This window comes from Agelaius tricolor, unplaced genomic scaffold, assembly GCF_023055355.1.
Source record: "Agelaius tricolor isolate 1412-34295 unplaced genomic scaffold, bAgeTri1.0.p SCAF_1, whole genome shotgun sequence".
Taxonomy (NCBI): Eukaryota; Metazoa; Chordata; class Aves; order Passeriformes; family Icteridae; genus Agelaius; species Agelaius tricolor.
In genome coordinates this window covers 47,575,937-47,597,781 of record NW_027269261.1, presented here as the reverse complement: position 1 = coordinate 47,597,781, position 21,845 = coordinate 47,575,937, and the positions used below count along the sequence as shown (strand labels likewise).

The following is a 21,845-nucleotide window of genomic DNA, read 5'->3' as shown; positions in this document are numbered from 1 at the left end:
GTTTAGGGTTTTTTTAGAAGTTAGATTCCATAATCACAACTCTATTCTAGCTAGATGTTATGGACTCAAATACTTTCTTTGAAAATGTGATGCTTTGTCTAACTGTCTCTCTTGCTGACACAGTTTTGCAATTTGTGTGGTATTACAAGCCTGCTGAGATGCCTGCCTTCCAGTAGTGTTGAAACCCACTTGAGAACAATAACATATTTGCATGGAGAAATATTAGGCTTAGCCTGGCATCCTCAAAAGACAATAAAAAAAATATATACCTCCTGATTTCTTTCTAGGCTGCTACACCCACACAGAAAACTCCTTACCGTTTAAAAGAACTTGTCTTTCCTTCAAATATGCCTTATTATCTTGCCTTATAATGTCTGCAAAACCTCTTCAGAACAGTCAGACATCTGGGGAACTAGTCTGTCTTACTGACAAATGTCTGTGTTTTATTTTTTTTCTTTGTGTTTCCTTGTCCGTCTTTGTATGCTCTTCTTAAATTTAGATAGCATCATAGAAAAGAGTTTGCTATGCTTCTGACAGCTAATGCTAGAGGACTTCTGGTGATTTCTATCACTGGGATTCCTGGGAATTCCTGAAAATGTGCTTCCCTTGTTCCAGGAATTCACAAAGGAAACTGAACAAGCACAGAGTAGCTCCTTTTATCAGTCCTAACGTGTTACTATTAGATTTAGAAATTACTAATAGTTTTTCTTCTGTTCCATTGCTCGCAGGAAAACAGCCAAACTTGAAGAACTAATAGAGTTAGAAGTTGATGTATCATTTAAAACTCATCATCTCCTGCTTTTATATGCATTCCTAATTTGATTTTAACTGCAGTCATTCCCTGAAGTGATGATTAAGACATAGCTGGAATTGAAATTAATACAGAATAAGAAGAAAACCATGTAAACTTACCATTCAGTGTAATATTAATGCAAAATGCCACACAGAGAAGTTATTTTAAACTTCTCTGGGCTCCATATTTTAGGCTGCTCTTAGGCTTTTATCATTTTACTGATTGAAATCTAGCCTTAAGCATGAAAAGCAAACTCAGTACCAGGTTTGTTTTTATCTTATTTATTTTTATATATTTCAAATATCTAGAAGACAAAATTAGGTTGTGTCACAGTACTGACAAACTCATGAGCATAATCAAATACAAATAAATGATGGAAGAATGTGTTAAAATATGACTTTTTAAATAGTCACAGTGATAATTCATCACAGTATGTAATATTCCATTTGTGCTATAAACACCTGCCTAAATAACATTAAGAAGGGCTTACTAAAATGCTGAGCAGATTTACCCCTGCTGAATACTTTAGAAGCTAGCCTGCAATCAAAGGCTGGATTTTTCTTTTATGTTAATTGCCAAATGAGACAAATAAACATAGCTTTTACAAATGTTTGAACATGTCACCAAGCAATCTATATATTATGATTCCTGAGTTATTTACCTGTTATGGTCTCTCGTTTTTAGGGTATATTATAGGTAAAATTGCAGACTCCCTAATTAACAGGACTAGCTTATGTTCATTTTAAATAATTTAAATCTGTCATTATTTGGATCATTAACGTGTGTTTCTCAATTAGTAAAGAGTGAGATGACTTTTAAGATACAGAGGCAAACACAGTGTGCTCCAGCCTGGTGGTATGCTGTGCCATTGGGAGCAGTGTATTCTACTAACAGAGCACAGAACTCTAAAGCTCAGCTTTAGAAGGCTTTAGTAGAAGGGTCTCTCAAGACCTGTAGCATTATTCTAAATTCTGGGTGCAGCTTCACAGTAGGCCCTGACTGATCTAACTTCACTGTGAAATTGAAAGAGATGACCCGAACCTGTCTTTGCTTTTGGACAGGCATTGCCACTGTGCTTTGGGACTCTTAGTAATACAGCTCAGGAATAATTTCCTTTCCTGTTCAAGGGGAGCAGCAGGGCTAAGCTTTGGGAATGCGGGTGAGAGGCAGGAGGATGCCCTTCAATTACAAGATGAAGTATGATGGGTGAACAAGCAAGACAGGATTCCAACTCAAGTACTTTCAGTACTTTTGTGCAAAGTCAAAACAAATTAGAATTCAGTGCTGAGAAAACTCACCTGCTTCTAAAATATCCTGATTAGGGATCTGTTTAGATGGGATAGGAGCTCCTGCATTCTAAGTCTGTCCTCCAACCATCACAAACAAGTATGCAATCTAACTTTTTCAAAAATCCAAGCTCCATTTAAAACTAAGAATATTTTTCTGCAACTGCCACTATTCAGAAGACTCTTCCTGAATATCATCGCTCTAATTTTTGCTCTAATAGACATCAGTGGCATTCCTTGTTAATTGTAATTTTTCTAGGTTATAGAAAATACACTTTTTAAATCTCTGCACAATGGTGCAATTAGAGCTTAGGTCAGTTGGTTAGAGGCTGCTGCTGTAAACACCAAGATTGTGAGTTCAATCACTTTATGGGCCATTCACGTAATAGTTGGACCTGATGATTGTTACGGGTCTCTTCCCGCACCTTTTCCCTATATTCTATATACTTTTCTATATTCAATTAATCTTTCTCAAACGTGGTTCATATCAGCAAGACAGAACCAGCACAAGCACCTAGGGCAAGTCATACTGCATGATTGTTCTATTTCTTTTCTGTGCCTCAAGTGTTTACTGCTGGTCACTGACTAGGTGGGCTGAGTGCATTAGGCAGACCTTTGGTCCGGCCTAATGCAGCTGCTATAATTTTCTTATAAAGTTTATCCAGATTTTTCTCTTCTGCTATTTCTGGAAGAAGAATTTTCAGTGTGTAAAAGAAATTTTTTCTAGTTCCTGTGACATTCTTTCCTATTCAGACACTTTACCCTGGATTTATTATTATAGCAAAATCCTCCTCTTGTACCTGTAGGAAATAGCGATCACATTTTGTTGAATAGGACCTCCCTACTTTATGTCATCAATTAATTTCTTCAGACTACTTTTTTTTTGAGACAAGGTAATCAGTGTAAACAGTATCTCCTCCAGGTCTAAACTTCAAAATTTTCACTAATAACTCTTCTACAGATTTTCCTTTAAATCTTGTGTCTAGAAAATCAATAGAACTGTCTGATATTTATTTTGATATCTTTCACAGTTTTCCTTTTGGTAAATGGCTACAATTCAACATGAATTGCATTATGTACCATACACTGCTATGTATATTGTCAAGGTTGGACAGCAGAGTCTTGGCCATTTTTTAGTTCTTCTTATATATAGATGTAAGAATTATTATGTTTGCTATTGCAATTTTTAACAAAGTTTTAACAATAAAGACTTGAAGAAAAGCAGCATCAATGTCACTTGAGGGCACCACCCTGTCAGACAGACTTTATAAACAAGGCTGCTGCCATACTCCAGCAGCATTTCTGCAGCATCAAACATGACCACGGCAGTAGACAGGCCCATAAAATTATTGGCTAACAGGGAAGAAGTGGATGTAAGAGTGCCATTTCTGCAGTCTGCTTTGGGAGAAAGAACTAACAGTAACACTCTGGGGAAACATGACCAGAGAGACCAGTGGAAAGTATTAAGATGGGCCAATGTGACTGCTTAAGATATGAAAGGATGGCAGAAGAGTAATAGGGTGGGAGCTCTGCCGATACTGCAAGGAATATTGTGCATAACCTGGTTGAGACCACGGTGACTTGGAAACATACCTTAAGTGAACATACTGTTTCTTCTGATTTATTATATAAATGATACTTGAATCAAACCCAGATGGAGTCCATGACAGATTCCTGTCAGGAAGTATATCTCTTCAGACAAGGGCTGAGAGAAATTAAAAGCAAGGCCTCTGTTTCCTCTAATAGTAGGCAGAAGCTATTGTTGAAATTCTTAAGATGCTAACTCGGCTTTATTTGATCTTATTTAATGCAAATAAAAAAATTCACAATTTTTTCCCAAGAACAATCTCTTGGAAGAGAGACCCAATACTTACCTCCAGTGACAATGACTTTTGCCTTCCCACAGTATGTGAAGGCATTTACTCCTTTCGGGACAGAAAATTCCTTTACAGGTCTGCAATCATTAATAAAACAATAATGTAAGAAATATTTGGAAAATACAGTCTACAGTCATTCTGCCTTATTTTTCTGTTGTATACAAAATAGCTGTTTGTGTAATGTATACAATCTCATGTTAAAAGCAAATTGATTTACATTAGAGACTTAGAGTGAAAGTGGCATCAACAAAATGGGAACAGAGTGCACTTTCCATTAAAGAAATAAATATTCGATCTGCACACCTGAATCTTTTAACAGGCAAACTCAAAACCCACTCCTAAAATGATAGCTGTTGCCAAAGTAAGCTGCACACAAGCTTGTGTGCTTAAAGCGAGGAAAACTACCAAAGAAACTGTGTTTGCTTGTTTCAGACATGGAGGTCTATTGTGATCTCAATGTTACATTAAGTAAGTGCAGTTACTTTTCTGTTGCTTCTCTATAATGTACGGTACAATGAATAGTCCTTACATGATCTGTTTTGTGTTGTATGTCAACCTGAAGAGATCACAAGTATCTGAAGCTCAACAGTTATTCTACTACATTCACTGCTAAATCATGGGAATTCAAACTGCCAACACAGACTGAAATTGACTCAGTGTCCCTTCTAAACTCATCCTTTGAGCAACTTCTGCTTGTCTTTCCAAGTTTCATCCATTGCTACTAATGAATGAATATTTTATTGATTTTGGATGTAGTTATACCAGGGTTAACACCTGCTATGCCCAGGAAACAATGACTGCCACTGTAAATAGGCTGTACAGAACTAAATGAGAACACTTTTAATTTTTTCCTTTCAAAAATTCAGACAAGTATTAGTTCATCTACTCTGGGCTAAAGCAGCCATCAATATTGAAAACCATAAATGGGGGTGGCAGTAAATCTGACAAAAGACTCTGGAAACTTTGAGGAATTAATGAAAGAGCTTGTTATTTCTAGGCAGGTGTAAATAAAAGGCTGTTTGCTTCCTATTATTTAGAGGGAGAAAATATTTCTTTCCAGAACTCTAACAGAGAAGTCTTAATTCGCTTGACAGGACAAAATAACAATTAATTGATTTAAATGTATGACTAACAGATTTCTTAAGGATTTTTCACCTTTTATATTTCTATATAACTGTCCATTAGCTTTTTAATGGACAGTCTTGATACTATTCCAAGATCAATGGGAATAAGGGATTCTGGCACTGTGAAATCCTGCTCAAGCCATGGCCTTGCAATAGAAGCACCTTGTGATATATCCATACCTCTCTTTTTTAGATACAAGAAGATATTGTAGCTGTTCATCAGCCATTATTGACAACAAACTTAAGTTCTATAAGAAAGAAGATGCATTGCATCCTTCTTGGAGTACAAAAACAATTCCTTGCTACAAAGTTAATTGGGGAAATTTCTTTTTTTAGAACCAGAACATGTTTCTAAACTAGTTAGTTATTAAATGGACATTTCCAAGCGATTTGATCTATAGATATTTTTAGGACTATTAATTTCAGTTTAACAGCTCTGTAATTTTTCAGTTGTCTAAATATAATTTCATCTATCTACTGTGAGAAACTGCTTAGAGATATGTATTTATTGCACTTTGAGATGCAACTATAGCCAATGTGAAATGAAAAAGAACTACCAATATTTTTGCAGTTTATGTTCTGTTTTGAAGTATATGATGGTAGCATCTACTCTTTTGACTAGACTTTTCACACTGCAGACTTAGTCTTTTTTCTCTCTAACTAATTCTATTTTTCCAAAGCTCCCAACAAAAGCAAACAGGATTTCTCAGCTTTTCAAATGACACAGTATGTGACCTTGGACAATCTAAAAGTGTTTCATAGTTAACTTTCCCCATCCTCAACAGACATGCAATACTCATAAAACCCAAAGTCACTGTATTCATTCAAGAATAAAAACAAGAATACTTATGGCATGTGTTATACAAGAAATTAGCTAGATTATAATAACTGTGGCTACTAGCCTTAACGAAATCTATTAATCTCTCTAGATGTACCTCACAGAGGAATTGAGAAGCTGATCTAATATTTACAACCTTATGAAACATGTGAATGAAAAGTTCTATTTATGTATTATTTTTAGGTCCTTCTTACAAGAAATTGAATTTGTATTATTTAATTGTTCTATGAAATTCTCTAAACTCACAGACTAATTAGGCTTGGAATCAGTTAAATCAGCTAATAGCACTGATGAGCCATATGAATTAGGACTTGGCACAAATAAGGAGACCATAACCTCTTTCTGCTGCATGGTAGAACTACTTCACAGCCCTTAGAATAAATTGTGTTCTTGGTTTAATCTTTTATAACTCAAACTTGTGAAAATAAAACTGTAAATTAAATTTAGTAGGGTTTATTTTTGACTGGGTATAAATTTTAAATGAATGGATACATGATATATGTGCAAGAAACAATCATTTTTCTGACTAAAATTTGCTTGCTGAGGAGAAGTTGGAGGAGACAACACTGTCAACATATTTTAAGGGTTCTGAGTACTGAACATATATGGACAGTCCTCTCCTACATCAAAAGCTAGCACACAAAAATATCCAAGCATTTAAACAACTGTATTTTTGTTTTTATTAGCAATGCTAATAGAAAAGGCAGATTCAATATAACAAGATGACATCTCATGAGGCACTGATTTCCAGCAGTTATAAAGCAGAAGATCTATTATTTTCTAGAGGATGTCAGATACTTACAAGTGGTCCTCTAGTCGCTTTATGTCATCCAAAACAAATGAATTAATACTGTCTGTGGAGCAGGATCCAAAACGTTTTAGGGCAGGAAAATACTTAACCTTCCCAACCCAATCATCATGCAGCTTGCGTTTAGGCCTAAGGATATAAATGGAGAAGTCATTAGGCTGCAGTAGCAACTACTGTCGTGTGTCTGTAGGTGGACAGGGGTTTTGCCAGTGAGATTATACACACAACCAGTGCTAACAGCTAATAGGGCAGATACAGAACCACTCTTCCAGCTCAAATGCAAGCACAGAGAAGGATGGGGTTGAACCATGCTCTTTTCTAGTCACAATCATACTTCCATCTCATGGGGCACAATAAAGCTGTTCCTTTGTCAAACAGGATAACAGCAATTGTGAATTCTCCCCTTGAATTGTATTCTGCACCCTTTCAGCTTAAGATCTCTTGTAAAATCTTCTACTGAAAATGATGGCACTTCTTTCATGCAACAACAAGCAAATCATACTTACTGCAGTTTGAAAAAAATATTTTTAGTTAGATGGGCTTAATTTAGAAACAGAAGCTAATCCTCCACTTAGGGCAAACAAAATCCAAATTAAAAACAAAACATAATGCAAGATTAATAACATTTTATCATAAGCAACTTACATGTCAAAAGATTCAGCATCCATGACTTTAAATTGTGATACTTTTCCAGCTTTAGATTGTTTCATTATGAAGTCATCACTGGTGATAGTAAGCAGATAAACATAACCCTTATCATCTCCCATTAAGATGGTATCCCTAGCCAGGTTATCTGCCATAGTCACCGTAGAAACACAGAGCAGGCAGTTTTTCATTGGTTTGATGACAAAGCCATTACCCTGTGGAATGTGGTAGAGAGTTTATTAGACATTGCATGAGGACCCTTAAATTGAATCTATCATGCTTATCTAGCTACATCAGCATTCAAATCTTGACTTTGTTTTTTCTTTAGGCTGCCCCTGTGCTATTTCCTGGTATCAGAAACTCATGGAAGACCATCACAAAGAGGAGTTAAAAGCAAATCCTAGAAGTTTAAGCAAGATTTTGTTTCATAGGTAGCTTTTTGTATTTCAGTGAAAAAGTATTAATTACAAATTCTAGGAAGGATCTCTGCATACTGCGTGGGATGGTTTATTTGCTAACACTGAAATGGTTTCCTGTTCAAAACTAAGATGACCTCTACAAGAAAATTGGAAATAACCAAATTAAAGAATAATTCAAACCACAAAATATAGCAGTAATACACAGGAAGAATCTATATCAGAGTCCAATTAATAATACAGCCTGGGAGTGTCAAGTGTACTAATATGGGTAGGTGATTCAATTTTTGAAGCACAGAGATAGTAGGAATGAATACAGTTGCAAGACACTGTGGCATTTTGCTAGGAGGCCCAGGAATGGGATTCAGGGTCACCTGCATTACATTGTTTATTGATTGTACTGCCCAACTCCATCTGTTATTTGATTAAATCATCCTTGCCAACCTAAACTGGAACTGTTCACATGCCATAGGAATTAACTGCATCAATGCTGTCTGTGTAGCACAGAAACATTGAAGATGCAATAGAGATAGGATTGTCCATATATTATTTCTGTGGTCTTGAAGGAGAGCTGCACCTATTCATCAACAGGATACCTGCAGCCCTCACTGCAGCTAATGAGGGAACTTGGAGAATAATAGGTGGAGAATAAATATTTGAGCCCTCTTCCATGAAGTCCAATTGGATTGACAAAAATACTTAAATTGACCTATCTAAACTTGGGAAGCAACCTTTTAATATAGGGAAAAAAATCCTAAAAAATCGTATCAAAAAAATAATTACTTTGCTTCTCCTCATAATCTATGCTAACTTAGAATTTCCAAGAGAAGTTCCAGGAACAGGAAGAAAAAGCTAAGATATGTGTCAGCAAAAATGCATAAGACATTAAAGAAAACTTTAACAATTTGGACATACATTATTAACATCAAAATGTTTTTATCTTACAAAGTCCTGAACAAAACACAGGATATGAAGAAATATTTTCTTTAAATCAGGAAGTTATGTCAAAAGAATCTTTGTTATATTCCTTGTAAAATCTGTTCCTTGATTCTTAATAGATTCTGAGATACATGTATGCCTATGCACACATTTTAGGTACACAGGTGCACATACATGCACTAGATACACATGGAAAACAAATTCTTTGGAGGTTTGTTTGCACCATAGTGTCAAATTTCTCTTTTTCTTCCAAGCTTTTAATATACTTTAATAATCCCATTTGGCGTGTAGAGAGTATCCCTCCTTTAGTGTGAATTCCACTGTTTCACTGAGTTCCTACAACAACAAAAGTGAAAAGTCTTCATCCTGTTAGACCAAAGGGATGTGAACGTATATTGGAAGCAAAGACTGATCAACTTTCAGGTTTCATTTTGGCATTTGTTTGATCCAACATAATACCTCGCTCTCTTTTGATTTATAGTCCCAGAGAATGATTGTGCTTTCAGTTACAGCCACAACATATTTCAGATTAGGCAGGAAATCACATCCAGTGATCCAAGTAGTATCCTGATGGAAATAAAAAGAGTAGCTAAAAAAGGATTTTCTCTGTAAATTTACCAACTTTTCTATCATGTAAGTACATATTTTAAACCATTTCCACATAAATCACATGTACTCTGCATTAGCACATGCTAGGTCTAGTTCAACTGAGAGTTCTAACTCCAGGAATAGCTCATACATGAAGTTAATAGAGGCACCAGGCTCAACCTCTGTTATCAATGACTCACCTGAGAGGCACAAATGTTGCACAGGAGAGGATACAATAAACATATAGTGTTAGTTGAACTGTAATGACACTGAAAAAGCACTCTGAGCAGAGAAAGGTTAAGCTAAAACATCATAGTAAAGCAGATTAAGCTTTTACCTGGATACAGTTTGGTTTGAAACAAAAGAAGTTTAAAGGCAGTCCAAAATTTCAGCTATAAAAACAAAACTGAAATGAATGTTTATGAAAATAAGTAACTTTATTAAATAATTTTAATTCTCCCAGTAGGTAGGTCAACTATTTACATATATATACATCTGCCCATATTAAGCAATCATTCAAGTATACCTCCTATTATACAGGTATTAATGTAAAACAATTTCTCTTGCAAAGTATAGATCAGAGTCCTGATGCTTCTACTTTTATTTCCATTGTTGTACACAATATTGATTTTGCTCTTAGTGCAAAGGGTCCAAAATCCTGACATAGCGTATCAACACTCTGCTGCAGGAGAAAGCTTTTCTCCTTCCTAGTGATCTGTGGGCAGGTGGCAATACATTTACAAGGATTTTTTGTGCCCTTTACTACAATAAACATGTGGAAAATGTCAGTCCCGCAGAGGCCTTGTGGATTGTTTGGTGATTCTTATGGAAGAGTTTGTTAGCTGTGGCTTTTTGAGGTCCTTATAATATTGTCAGATAACAATAACTAAATGGCTTGAAAAAGATGATTTTACATTTGTAGTCAATAATTAGTCACTAATTTTACACTTGTCACTAATTTGTTGTGTTGGCTTGTGATGATGCAGTCAAAGTAACAGGTTTCAGCTTCAGAGGAAAGGCTACAGGAATTTCTCTGGTTAGTGCTGCTATACTTGACAGACAAACTAGGCTGCTGTTCCAGAAAAACCTTTTCATTATTTTCTTATCCATCCTGTCACTCAAGGGCTCTTATCTTTCCTCCCTTCTTTCACACATTTTATGGCAAAGATGTCCTTCAATGGTCCTAATACTGCCACAGCTGCCAAATATTGTCTAACTTTTGCAGCAAAAACCCCTTCATATTCATTAAGGAATCATTTTAAGACAAGTACTTAGTGTTCAAAAAGGAAAGGGACCCTGCAGCCCACTGCAGCATCAGGCTAGCACTCCAGCTTCTTCCATCTTCTTTCCGTTGGCATCTCTGGGGAAGATCCTACCTTTGCATTTTTGAACTGGGGAAAGTGGCTCCTACAAGCAAAGTAGGAATGACTAAAATTCACTCATGTAGCACTTCTGTAGGAGAAGCCTAATTCTAGTAAAAGATTCCAAAAGTCAATTGGTCTCAAGAATATTTCTCCTAGTTATCTCTCTGCACTGATTCCACAGGTCAGATCAGCCCTTGCAATGAATTAAACAAAACTGAGGCCCAGAGCTGTTTTCTGAGTTGGAGTAGTAGGGCCTCTGTTGTGGAGTACTTCTATTGCATTTTAGAACCCCCACAATATGTAAGAGAGAACTAAAAAAATGCACTGCCTCCTGGCACAAGATACCCACATCCACTTATAGGACAAGGGTCATGTCACTTTGCTAAGACTGATGTCTCTTACCTACAGATCATCTGAAAGGAGCTCATTACCTAAAATCTGAAGTGATGCTCCCACGGTAAACACAAGGTTTTAATGTATACACTGTGCAGCCAATCATCTACCCAGCAAAATGCAGAACTGTTTCTCATTAACAAACTTAAAATTGTACTTATTTAAATTTTACAGTGACAATTGAAGTTTTGGATTTTAGAATAAAAAGTTCTGGCAAGGAAATAGGTAAATGAAAATTTTGCAGAAAAAGAAGCATTTATCTGAGGTTTCATTTATCAGAGGAAAGAAATCAAGTTATTCAATTGTTTCAATAAGTGAAAGGAATAAATTGAAACTATTTGACCCACAGCACCCTATGAAAAATTATGCAGAAGTCTCAAAGTTAGAATTGGCATTAGAATAATGCTCAGTTTCTACTTATTTCAATTTAGTACATGCTGATTTTTACTTAAAATTATTTAATAGGAAGGAGACAAAAAAGAACTTACTTCAATATTGATGGTTGTCAGAACCTTCATCTGAAAAATCACGAAAGATATGGTCACAATAACAAGGTAGTTCTTAATTTAAAAGTCTAAACAGAGTCATCTCTTCACAGACAGATCAGAACAGTAATTGCTAACTGAAAGAGCAGGTAGTTAAGATCTGAGAAAGATCTTTAACCTGCCTGCTGTATGTTGCTCTTTATATCGTGAGGAACTTAAAACTTCTCTTTTCCTCACAATTGTTTCATAGTTTCTGGTTTGGTTTGGGGTTTCTACATTGAAATGTTGAAGTGAAGAAAATAAGTAAAAGCTTCTCATTTTTACGACATACAGAGTACAGATCAGCTGGTCTTCTGATGGAATTGTGCTTTTAATGGTTTTTGACAGCTAAAACAACATCAGCTCCTGTGAGCAGATATGGGTTTATCATATAGAAACCCAAGCTAACACTGGCCCAATGCCACATCAACTAGTGCCAGCAAAATGCCTGGCAGAGGCAGCACTTCAGGCTGCAAACAGAAATAACTACATTGGTACAGCACCTTTCACCAAAGGTAACTACTGGAAGACAGTGTAACACGTGGCTGAAAACCTGAAGTGTTTCAAGTGTCACCATTGTCCAGCAGAGACAGGATTATCTTCTAGGTCCTTCAACAAAACTACTAAATTTTCAAAAGCAGTTTCCCTTCTGAAACACCCATAGATGATTTTTCACTTCCTCTTGCCCCTGCCCCTGCTCAGTAATTATTCAATAGCATCTCATATCCATCCCAGCAATTCCGCATTTCATAAACCAAGAAGCTAGGATCAAAGTCTCTCTTCCCATAGAAGTGAGATGTCAAGGGTCATCATGGACAGCCTTTGAACAGAGTTTAAGAGTATTGTTAACCAAGAGATGGATATCCATGCACTCCATCAGACTTGGCTTTATGTACATTAAGTAAGTATGTCCTTAAGGCTGCCTACTCCTACAAGTCTCATGTGCTGGTCAAAGCAGCATCTGTCTGAGAACCTGAGCAACATAAGTGTCTCATATTCTGGAGTAACCTGGAAGCAGTTGATGGCATAAAGCTGTATACAGGTGTTGAGTCCTATTAGGCCTACATCCCTTGCAGAAAGCAATGCTTAGACCTCAAACAGAATCAGGAATCATAGAATAATTAAGGCTGGAAAAGATCTTTAAGATGATTAAGTCCAACTGTAAAACAAACACTGCCAAGTCTACCACTAGATCATGTCCCCAACAGCCAGTTCTATACATCTTTTGAATACCTCCAAGGTTGGTCATTCAACCACTCCCCTAGGCAGTTCCAATGGTTGACAACTCTTTAGATAACAGAAATTATTCCTAATATCCCATCTGATCCTCTCCTGGCACATCATGGGGCTTTCGTAATGCCTTAGTCATTTTCAGAACATACATTTCTAAGTGGGAGTTGAGGTCCCTAATTCACTGTGTTATGCAGCTGGGTATAAAATAATTTACATTGCAGTCACTGATGTCAGATAACATCAGTCCAGCCTATGAGGAGGCAGCAATTCAACTTGAAAATAGCAGGGGCAGGTAGGGGGTAGGGAGGAGAGATGTTTTTAATCTTATACTTTGGGAAATTATTTTTCATAGGTACATAAGAGGGATAATGTTCTGGAGGACAGACTTTCAAATAAATTATTTCAGCATTTACCAAAACTGCAGTACTGCTTTGTTATTAAATCATCCACAGGAGTCCTTTCTTGGTTTAAATGCTCCTGTCATAAGCATTATGCACCAATTAGCTAAAACCCCTAGAAAGCATTCATGCTGCTTTAAAGTTTTACTGCATCACCTGAAATAAATTTTAAGAAACTGGTTGCACTAAAATTGTACAAATGTAAAGCACCAATGAGCATAGATGTGTGATAGCCTGGGTTTCTGTATGACACATTCTATCTCATAGCCTCTACAGGTGCATACCACTAAAGAGTAATATAATCATCTGGGAAATTAATGCACAAACTTTAGTTTAACAGCATCTTAAACCTAAATTTCTACTTATAATGGTACAGATATCCTTACATTTTACTGATGAGGGAACTAATGGTGAGCCAGTGTCATGCAGACTGTTGTGAAACTCATGACTTTCAAGCTTCTAGAGGTTGCTGTATTGAATAAATCTTGTTTGCAAACAACTGTCTCTGTCCATTCTAGATATTTTCAGTAGCTGTAGAGAACAGTTAATTCTCCGATTTCCACTCTATATCTAAAAGTTAATTCCACTAGCATATTTTTTTATTTAGGGAAACCTTTTGTAAACAGAAATGCAGATTATTTTCTATTAAATGAATTTCTATGAAGAACGTTTATTATTAGACATCTCTACCTTCTATCAACTTGTGTGGACTGTCTAGTAGGTTTATAATTGAAAAGAGCAATGTATATTTCCTGCTGTACTTAAAAATATAGAAAAATTTAACTTTGATAAGAAAGATATGTAGGTTTTTTTATGGGAAAGTTTGAATGCTAGATCACAGTCCACCCAGTTCTCCTATGTACTGCTAATGGAATAATAAAAGAGTTTGATTTAGAATTACCTTTTTGCTAAACACAGTTATCAATCCTTTCTGAGAGGCTGTTACTGTGAGATGCAGAAGGGGCACCTTCACTATACCCTTGATCACATCTTTTCTCTTGACAACTGTCAATGACAAAACATTACTCTTCATCTTACAGAAACTGAACACATTAACAAATAGAACAATATTATTAAGGAAAACATAAACAAATAGAACTATATTAGTAAGGACAATTTCTCTTCCTCTTGCATATGGCACCAAAAAACGCATTTTGGCACCATATGCAAGGCAGTGATGCAAGATATCATAAATTATCCCATACTTGGTTTAATTAATCATGTTGCATTTTAAATATCATGAATGTAATAATTCTGGATGTGCCACATCTTCCTCCATATTTTCAAAAAATACAGAAAGACAATGTGTAACTGCATAAGTAAACAGTCTGGTTCAGAAAAAATCATAATTTCAAAATAATTTAGGAATATGGAGAACTGGGAAATGCAGCAGTGGAGTGTTCAATGTTTAGTAAAAATGCATGAATTCTGGAACACAGAAGGAGAAGAAGGAAAAGAAGAAGAGGAAGAAGCATGAATGGGCAAAGATAGACATGTGATCTTATTACCCTACTTTCAAGAAAGTGAGCAGCACACTGTATTAGAAAAAAATATAGTTTTTGATGTAAGATGAAGTATGTCACCTGAATGAGTAATCTGCTGTTTCTCAGATACAAGTAAAACCATGCTTTCTTTCGATGGGGAAGGCATGCCAACACTTTCTTTGCTAAAACAGCCAAAAATCTAAACAAAACAAAATAGAACTAAACAAGTAATTTATTGTAAAACTGCTTCTTGAAGATACCCGTATAAAGTCAAATAGTTATCTCACACTTTATAATTGAATACTCTTTGAGTAAGTACCTTAGTATTACTTCCTTTAACCATTAGCTGTCAATATGACTTCAGACTGCTGAGATCTGATACTCAGGCACAATCTTTCTTCAATGTTTGTAAAGAAATCAGCTTACAGAGGGCTTCTAGGAATACAGCCCATCTATTTTTTAAAGTTGTTAGTACAGTTCTGTTTTGCAAATAACCATATTCAATTTCCACCCCATACTGTGCTTGCTTGTGTAATTATGTAGCCAAATTATTTATGTAATTATGTAATTTGGTAACTAGTCTGACTGCATTAAAAACTCAGTAAAGTTTGGAGTAAATGATCCACACTCCAGCAAACATACAGAGCTTCCCTTATTTCTCTTATAAACAAAGGAGCCTGAACATAATTTGCTACTCTTCTGCTACCCTAAACAAAGGACAATCAGTCCTTCAGACTGTCAGCTATTTTCCAGATTTGCCCCAAGCCCTCCTTGAAGGGAATCTTTAATGGCTGACATGAGCAAAATCCGTGATTAATGTGACACTGTAAGTAAAAACAATGGTTAAGAAAGGTAGTAACCAGAAATGTTCCCATACAGAACCTTATTAAATAGAAATGGCTGAACACACCATTTTTAGGATGATATTAGGAAATCACTTGATAGCAATGGTTGATAACATGTAAGGAACAGATGGTTGGGTATCTTCTAGGTTCCAATATTAGCATGATGTTCCAGAGTAACATAAAATGTAAATATGCTGACGAATTCATAGTTCATGTCACTTGCTAATACCTTGCTGGACTTTAGGTCCAGCAAGGTTTTGCCATATATACCATGCCTCCTATGCTATTGTAAGAAAGTCACTGTGTGCTGGGAGTTATGTCCCTTCTGCACAATTCTGTCTTCGGGTAAGAAACAACCAAAAAAGTCTTGTAGTAATATACGATGATGGGTGCTCTTGATAAGGATTGGCTCTAACAATCTAAGAATTGGTAGTTTTAAAGAACAGTTACCTGAAACACTATCCATGGTAAATACCTTAATAAAAGACACAAGTCTGCTCTTCTAGAGCAAGTGTTCATTTCTCAAAACATGTGCAAATAAAAAAGAGCACCACGTTTAAAAAATTCCAACAAAGTACTTTTTCACATAATGTGAAAAACTGCGTGCTATGGAGATAATCTTCTCAGGTGGATTCAGAAATAACTTACAAATGGATAGATTAAAAATCCAGGAAGGGAGTGCACACAGAGTGCATTTGTAACTCTGGCAGAGGAAATCCTTAATATATGTGCAGACAGATGCAAAGAGGGTAAATCGGATCTACCGTTTCACAGTTACCTCATTCTTACATGCTTTTTACAAAGGTTTGGTATTTACCGATACTAGAGACTGAAAAATTGATTACAATCATCTCATTAATCTACAGGACTAAATAATATATGCATAATTCTCTGGTTCAAAAATTCTACTAAAATGCTGCCCTACCTTTAAGGCTTCATATTCAAAGTAAGGGCCAGATTTTTGCTGTGAACAGGGGAAGAGAAAGGCAAGAAAGCAGAGGTAAGAGAAAAGAGAGGAAAGGAGAAAAAGAGGAAGCATTGCTGAAGGTTTAGCTAAAGATAGACTTATCCTCAGAGCACAAATGGCATACTGTCATCATAACAGATTTTGCATTTTTTCAAGAAGCCTGAGGATGATGCACATCACTGATGTAATTCTGAAGACTGAACACACCCAGGCTTCAGGCAGCTAGGATAAATAACGAGAGTGCCTCATTCTGCCTTGGAGCTCATGAACAACAGACTGGTGAACAAGATACAGTCAAATACTGTCACCATTTAAAATTCTAATTAGTCTTTCATAGTTAAGAAAACTTTACAAATCCTTACCTCAAGCCATTCTGGCCTTTCATTAGGGTTGCTGATAATCTTCCTGAAAAAGGCCTGGATATACTGATCCTTGACTGCTGAACCAAAAAGTGTTCGTGTGGTTTTAAAAAACTTTTCATAATCTATCTCATCTGTATGGGAGGAACAATGTCCGCACAGATTAAAACTGGCAAGCTACAGATTCCTTTCTTATCCACCCCACCTCTGGTTTTATTTCTCTTTCAATACCAATAGCATGGAAGTTCCAGCTTCTCACATTGTATTCATTAAAGCATTTAAAAAGAAAAAAAATCAGTCCTAATATTTGCTCTTTTCAAAACTACCTAATTTGCAATCCCTGACATGAAATAGATAAAATAATAGATAAAAAATTCTCACTTCTTTTTTCTTCCCTCACTTACCATAATTCTGATTTATTTTTTTGCACCTGACCAGTGTGTAGGATAAAGCTTATCCTTTCAAATAGCAATTACCACTTGCATTGAGAAGAGCAAAATTTTGCCCTCATTATTTACAATTAGTTACTGTAATTACATAATTTATCAAGTTTGTGTTTTTACAGAAACAAGTTAGCATTGTGCTAATTTCTGTATGTGGCAACTCCACTAATTATATTTTCTGAGTGATCAACATGGCCTTATAATTTGGTCAGTAATCCTAACAGAAGGAGAAAAGAACTTTCACAGTGCAATCTCTCTATTTCCTGTAAAAATCAAACAGTTACGGTTAGAACACTAATTTGAAAGAAATTATCATCTCTCTATATGTTCTCTCCATGTGAAAATTACACTTTACCATCCAAATAATTATCTCTTACCATCATCTTTAGTATACAAGCCTGAACTCTCCTTGGTCTTCTGGATGATCATTTTTTCAACTAGATTCTGGAACTGCTCCAAAGCATTTTTGAAATCAATCGATTCAAGAGCAAAGCAACCCTCCTTATCATGACCCTTCTTTCCAGACATCCTTTATGAACAGAAGACAAGAGGGAGAGATCTTCTTACAGCCATGTGGAAACTTCATGTTATGTAACATAATGAAAACACAAAGAAACCCCAAATGAGGAATCATTGCTTTCAGTACCAGTAGATTCTGTTGTCTTCAATGTTTAAAATAAAAAAAAATATTTTTTTTTTACATAGAATTTTTTTTACATAGAATACATAGAATTTAAAAATAAGATGTGATGACTGAGTGGACTGAAAAAACAAAGTAGAGAAGATAGGAATTGCATTAGAAGATAAGCAAAGTCTAAAAGGCAAATTCAATATTTAATTGATAAGTCAGGAAGTCCTTGCATTAGTAGCCCTACAGTAGCATTAACTGAATGAAAAGCATTTCCTTCACTGTCTCTCTTACTGATAGTGTGGAAAGCACTGGATATGGAATATGATATAATTGATGTATGTTCAGAAGCTGACTCTCTCAACTCTTCCTACCACATAATCTTATTAGTCTCAGTTATTGGAAATTCTCAGATACAAAGATAATGATATGTCTGTATGGGTACAAAAAACAGCTGCAGCAAGTTCATTGTAGGATTGGCACCTCATTTGAAAAATCAGTAATTTTCAATCATTATCTCAATAACTACCATAAGTCTGTGAAATGCCATGCAAGTTTTAAAATTCTGACCATGTAATTGGATGGCTCATAACAAATAACCCAAACCTACTGAAGAAGACAAACAGCAAAGGTGATAGATCTTTTTTCCTGCCTGTACTAGGCTGCCAGTCACTCTTCCTGGTGGTCTCATGTAAAAGCAAATTCTCCCCAAGTAAAATGATGGTTCAGAACAGCCTGAAGTCGATCACACAGCAGATCTAAACTGGCCTTAGTTGTCTCTGAAGAGGCTCTGGGACATAAAAGACTATTTCTGACTCTGATTTTGGTCAAGTCCAGTCATCTAAAAGGGAAAAAAAATAATCAGTCCCTGAAGATGATTTCTTTGATAACTTACACATCCTTTGCTATCTCTTCCTTATAAACATCCTGTTAAACCTGGCTGTGTTTAAGTTGAATCAGTATAGAGATGCTTCAGTTCAGACTGACTGAACTCTCTGACCAGTATAGGGCTCGGCAAGTAATAAATTTTAGCACTGTCAAAATTAAATTTCTTCTGTGGAACAGTGTTTAAGGGGCACTATTTACATTAGCTCACTCTTTTTTTCTACTGGCTCAATTTTTCACTTTTCTTTCAATATTAACACCCCACAAGTGCTCCTTGCTATAAAGTGCATCTGCTCCTCTCTGTCACTAACAGTGGCTGAAATGATCAAGTGATAGTTTTAAAAACTGAATTTCCTATGAACTATATATTGATTTGTATGTTGGGCTCTGGAAAATGACAACAAGGCAGTGAGGTTGTAAACACTTTATATTTGTCACTTTATGTTTGTCACACTAACAAGAAGCTGCAGCAAAAGTATGAACTACTATGCAAGGTTTTTTTTATTCCTTAAAAAAACAGCTTATATCACAAATAAATTTAAAAAGTGTTATTGTTGCAAACAATGGTGTGGCTGGTCTTACAATGGTTATTCTATGCTAGTGTTTAGAGTTCAGCCTGCCCTATGAGCTGAGTCTGTACAACCAAGGACATCATGATGTCAGCAGGCACAAGCATATATCACCACCTCTTTTAATCTAGTCTGCAAGAAACAAGTGCCACAGAGGCATCAATATGCATCTGCCTCCTAAACACATAGCACAGTCCCACAAAGGTTTCTCTAGACAAGATGAAGTTCATCTCATCTAAGTTAGCCATCTAAAAGTTAATTATTCAAGTCATCTTATGTGCCAGTCAATAAAAAATTCCAGAGGGTGATTCATCTTACTGGTCTTAAGCACTTAACTTTCAAATGCATCATTTAGGTGAGATGACTCACAGCTGCAGCTAGTACAGCTCTTTGTACACATGTCAGGTATACCAGAGCTCACACATCACAGAACAGGCTGCAGCCAACTTCCAGCTGCAGCACAGATGCTCTGACTGCTCGCCACCACCTCCCAGGACAGCCTGCTTGGGTCCCCTTCCCTCACTGAAAACACCTGTGCTTGCTTCAGTGAGCCAGGTCTGAGCCAAGCACTTCTCTCAGCCCAGACTATTCTCACAATCTTGCAACATTAGCACTTTACCTGCTTTATGATTTAAAGTTCACATCCCAATATGGACTAGATTATACATGTAGGATTACAAGTTCTGCAAGACAAAGCCCTAGCTTTAAACCTTTGCCATTAGGGTTATGTATTTTGGGGTTTTTTACTTAAAAAGTTGCATTATCAACAAGTGTAGATCTATATTAAAAGCCTCATTTTAATGCCAAGAGGTTGACAACAGATGAAAGATTTCTTCTGTCCACACTTACGCTTTCCCTGTGGACATATCCTGCAGCTATATATAGATACAGCAAATAATCACTCAGCTTTCATCTGCCTCTAAGGCTAAAGAATAGCAAAAACAACATGTAAGAAAAAGAAATATGCCAGGAGAGTACTGTAAAAAACAAACAAACAAACAAACAAATCTGAAGCTAGGTAGCCAGAGTTTTTGGGAAGTTTTGTTTTGGTTTGGTTTTGAGCAGCCTGCATTCTGGCTCTATACCATGACCTTAGAAATAATAAGCTTACAAAATTCAAAACAGGCATGAAAACCTCAGTATTATCTGACTCCTAGAACAACTGTATTTAATACAGACAAAAGCCTGGCTTTCCTGCTCACTCTCTCCTTGTCAGGAAAGATAGGAAAGAGTATGTGACTTCAAAGGCACACTAGCAAAAGACAGAGAACAGAGAAAATGAGTGAAAGCAACACATAAGTCAGTGAACATAAAATGAAACAGGTCTCTTGAATGCCTTAAAGCACTCTTTTTCCACTCCACAATGTTCTCACTGCAAAAGGCCAGACATTTTTAATGGTGCAGTTACAATGTGGGGAGTCACATTTGTGGTTTGTATTTCTACCCAAGCTTAGAGACTAGCAGTGACTTTGAAAGTTTATTTACTGTGCCTCAGAATCTTCAGCTCTAACATACGACACTCAACGCTCTTGTGTGCTGAAGCATTCCAAACACTAAATACTATAAACTTTTGAAGAAGGCACCAGACATCTGCAAACTTTCTACTTGTGAATTATTAGTTCCAAGGCTGGGTTTTAAGGTTTGTCTTGTGCATATGTAAGCATATGTTGGCCACCTGAAAATTTACGGCCAAAGCGTTCCCCTACCCCACGTGAATTGTGCATAACAGACAACAAGATCAAAGGACTGTTGCAGAAGACATCTAGGAAGTCCTTGGGAGTTTCAGAGACTGTTTTTGTAGTACAGGACTGGGGACCCTCTATTCTTGCTTCTTCTTGTACATATCCCATGAGCTCAGCTACACACATGTTTAGTACTTTGATGCACTTCCAGTAAGTCACACTTTTAGGGTTCTGGTCTATCCTTTCATGCAATGGTAAAAATAAAAGTAAAACCCTTTTTTGCAGCAGAAGAGGATTGACTAAGAATTAAGTAGATTATTAAAACCATAGCTGCATTGGTTCTAGAGTGGGTTAGGTAAAACAGAATCTGCACTAGAATTGGAGTCAAGGTTCCGTTTCCAGCTTTGCCTTTGACCTGATGATACAATAAAACAACATTTCTTTTTGTTGTGCCTCATATGAGTAGTGACACTGCATGGAAAACAAATGGAACTCTGCTTATGAAGTATCCAAGACCACTTGAATAACGTTAGCAATTTGACAGTATTAATACAGTGACCTTTGCAAATAAAGCATTGGAAAGATTGCACATCTATGGATCTATGTAGCTTTGCTACAAAAATGCCCAAACCAGACATTCTGAGATATGATCTTTATAAAATGCAAGTTATGGGTTCTCTTACCTTCAATAAATTCAAAGACATCTAGAGGGAGTATTTCTGACAGGTGCTTTAGTGAAATACCTCTTAGAAACCCT

The 21,845-nt window shown here is 36.2% G+C and overlaps 1 protein-coding gene across 1 annotated transcript in view; it reads right to left on the bottom strand.

Annotated features, from left to right (window-relative positions):
- Nucleotides 1–17,852, bottom strand: part of WDR64 (WD repeat domain 64) — a 57,489-nt gene extending 39,637 nt beyond the window's left edge. The window contains exons 1-9 of the mRNA XM_071427270.1: nucleotides 17,702–17,852; nucleotides 16,885–17,015; nucleotides 14,810–14,909; nucleotides 14,128–14,231; nucleotides 11,560–11,589; nucleotides 9,186–9,293; nucleotides 7,372–7,586; nucleotides 6,721–6,855; nucleotides 3,954–4,033 (exon numbers count right to left, since the gene is read on the bottom strand). Of these exons, the coding sequence (XP_071283371.1) occupies nucleotides 3,954–4,033; nucleotides 6,721–6,855; nucleotides 7,372–7,586; nucleotides 9,186–9,293; nucleotides 11,560–11,589; nucleotides 14,128–14,231; nucleotides 14,810–14,909; nucleotides 16,885–17,015; nucleotides 17,702–17,852 (1,054 nt within the window). The remainder of the gene's footprint in view (nucleotides 1–3,953; nucleotides 4,034–6,720; nucleotides 6,856–7,371; nucleotides 7,587–9,185; nucleotides 9,294–11,559; nucleotides 11,590–14,127; nucleotides 14,232–14,809; nucleotides 14,910–16,884; nucleotides 17,016–17,701) is intronic.
- Between the last annotated feature and the right edge of the window lie 3,993 nt (nucleotides 17,853–21,845).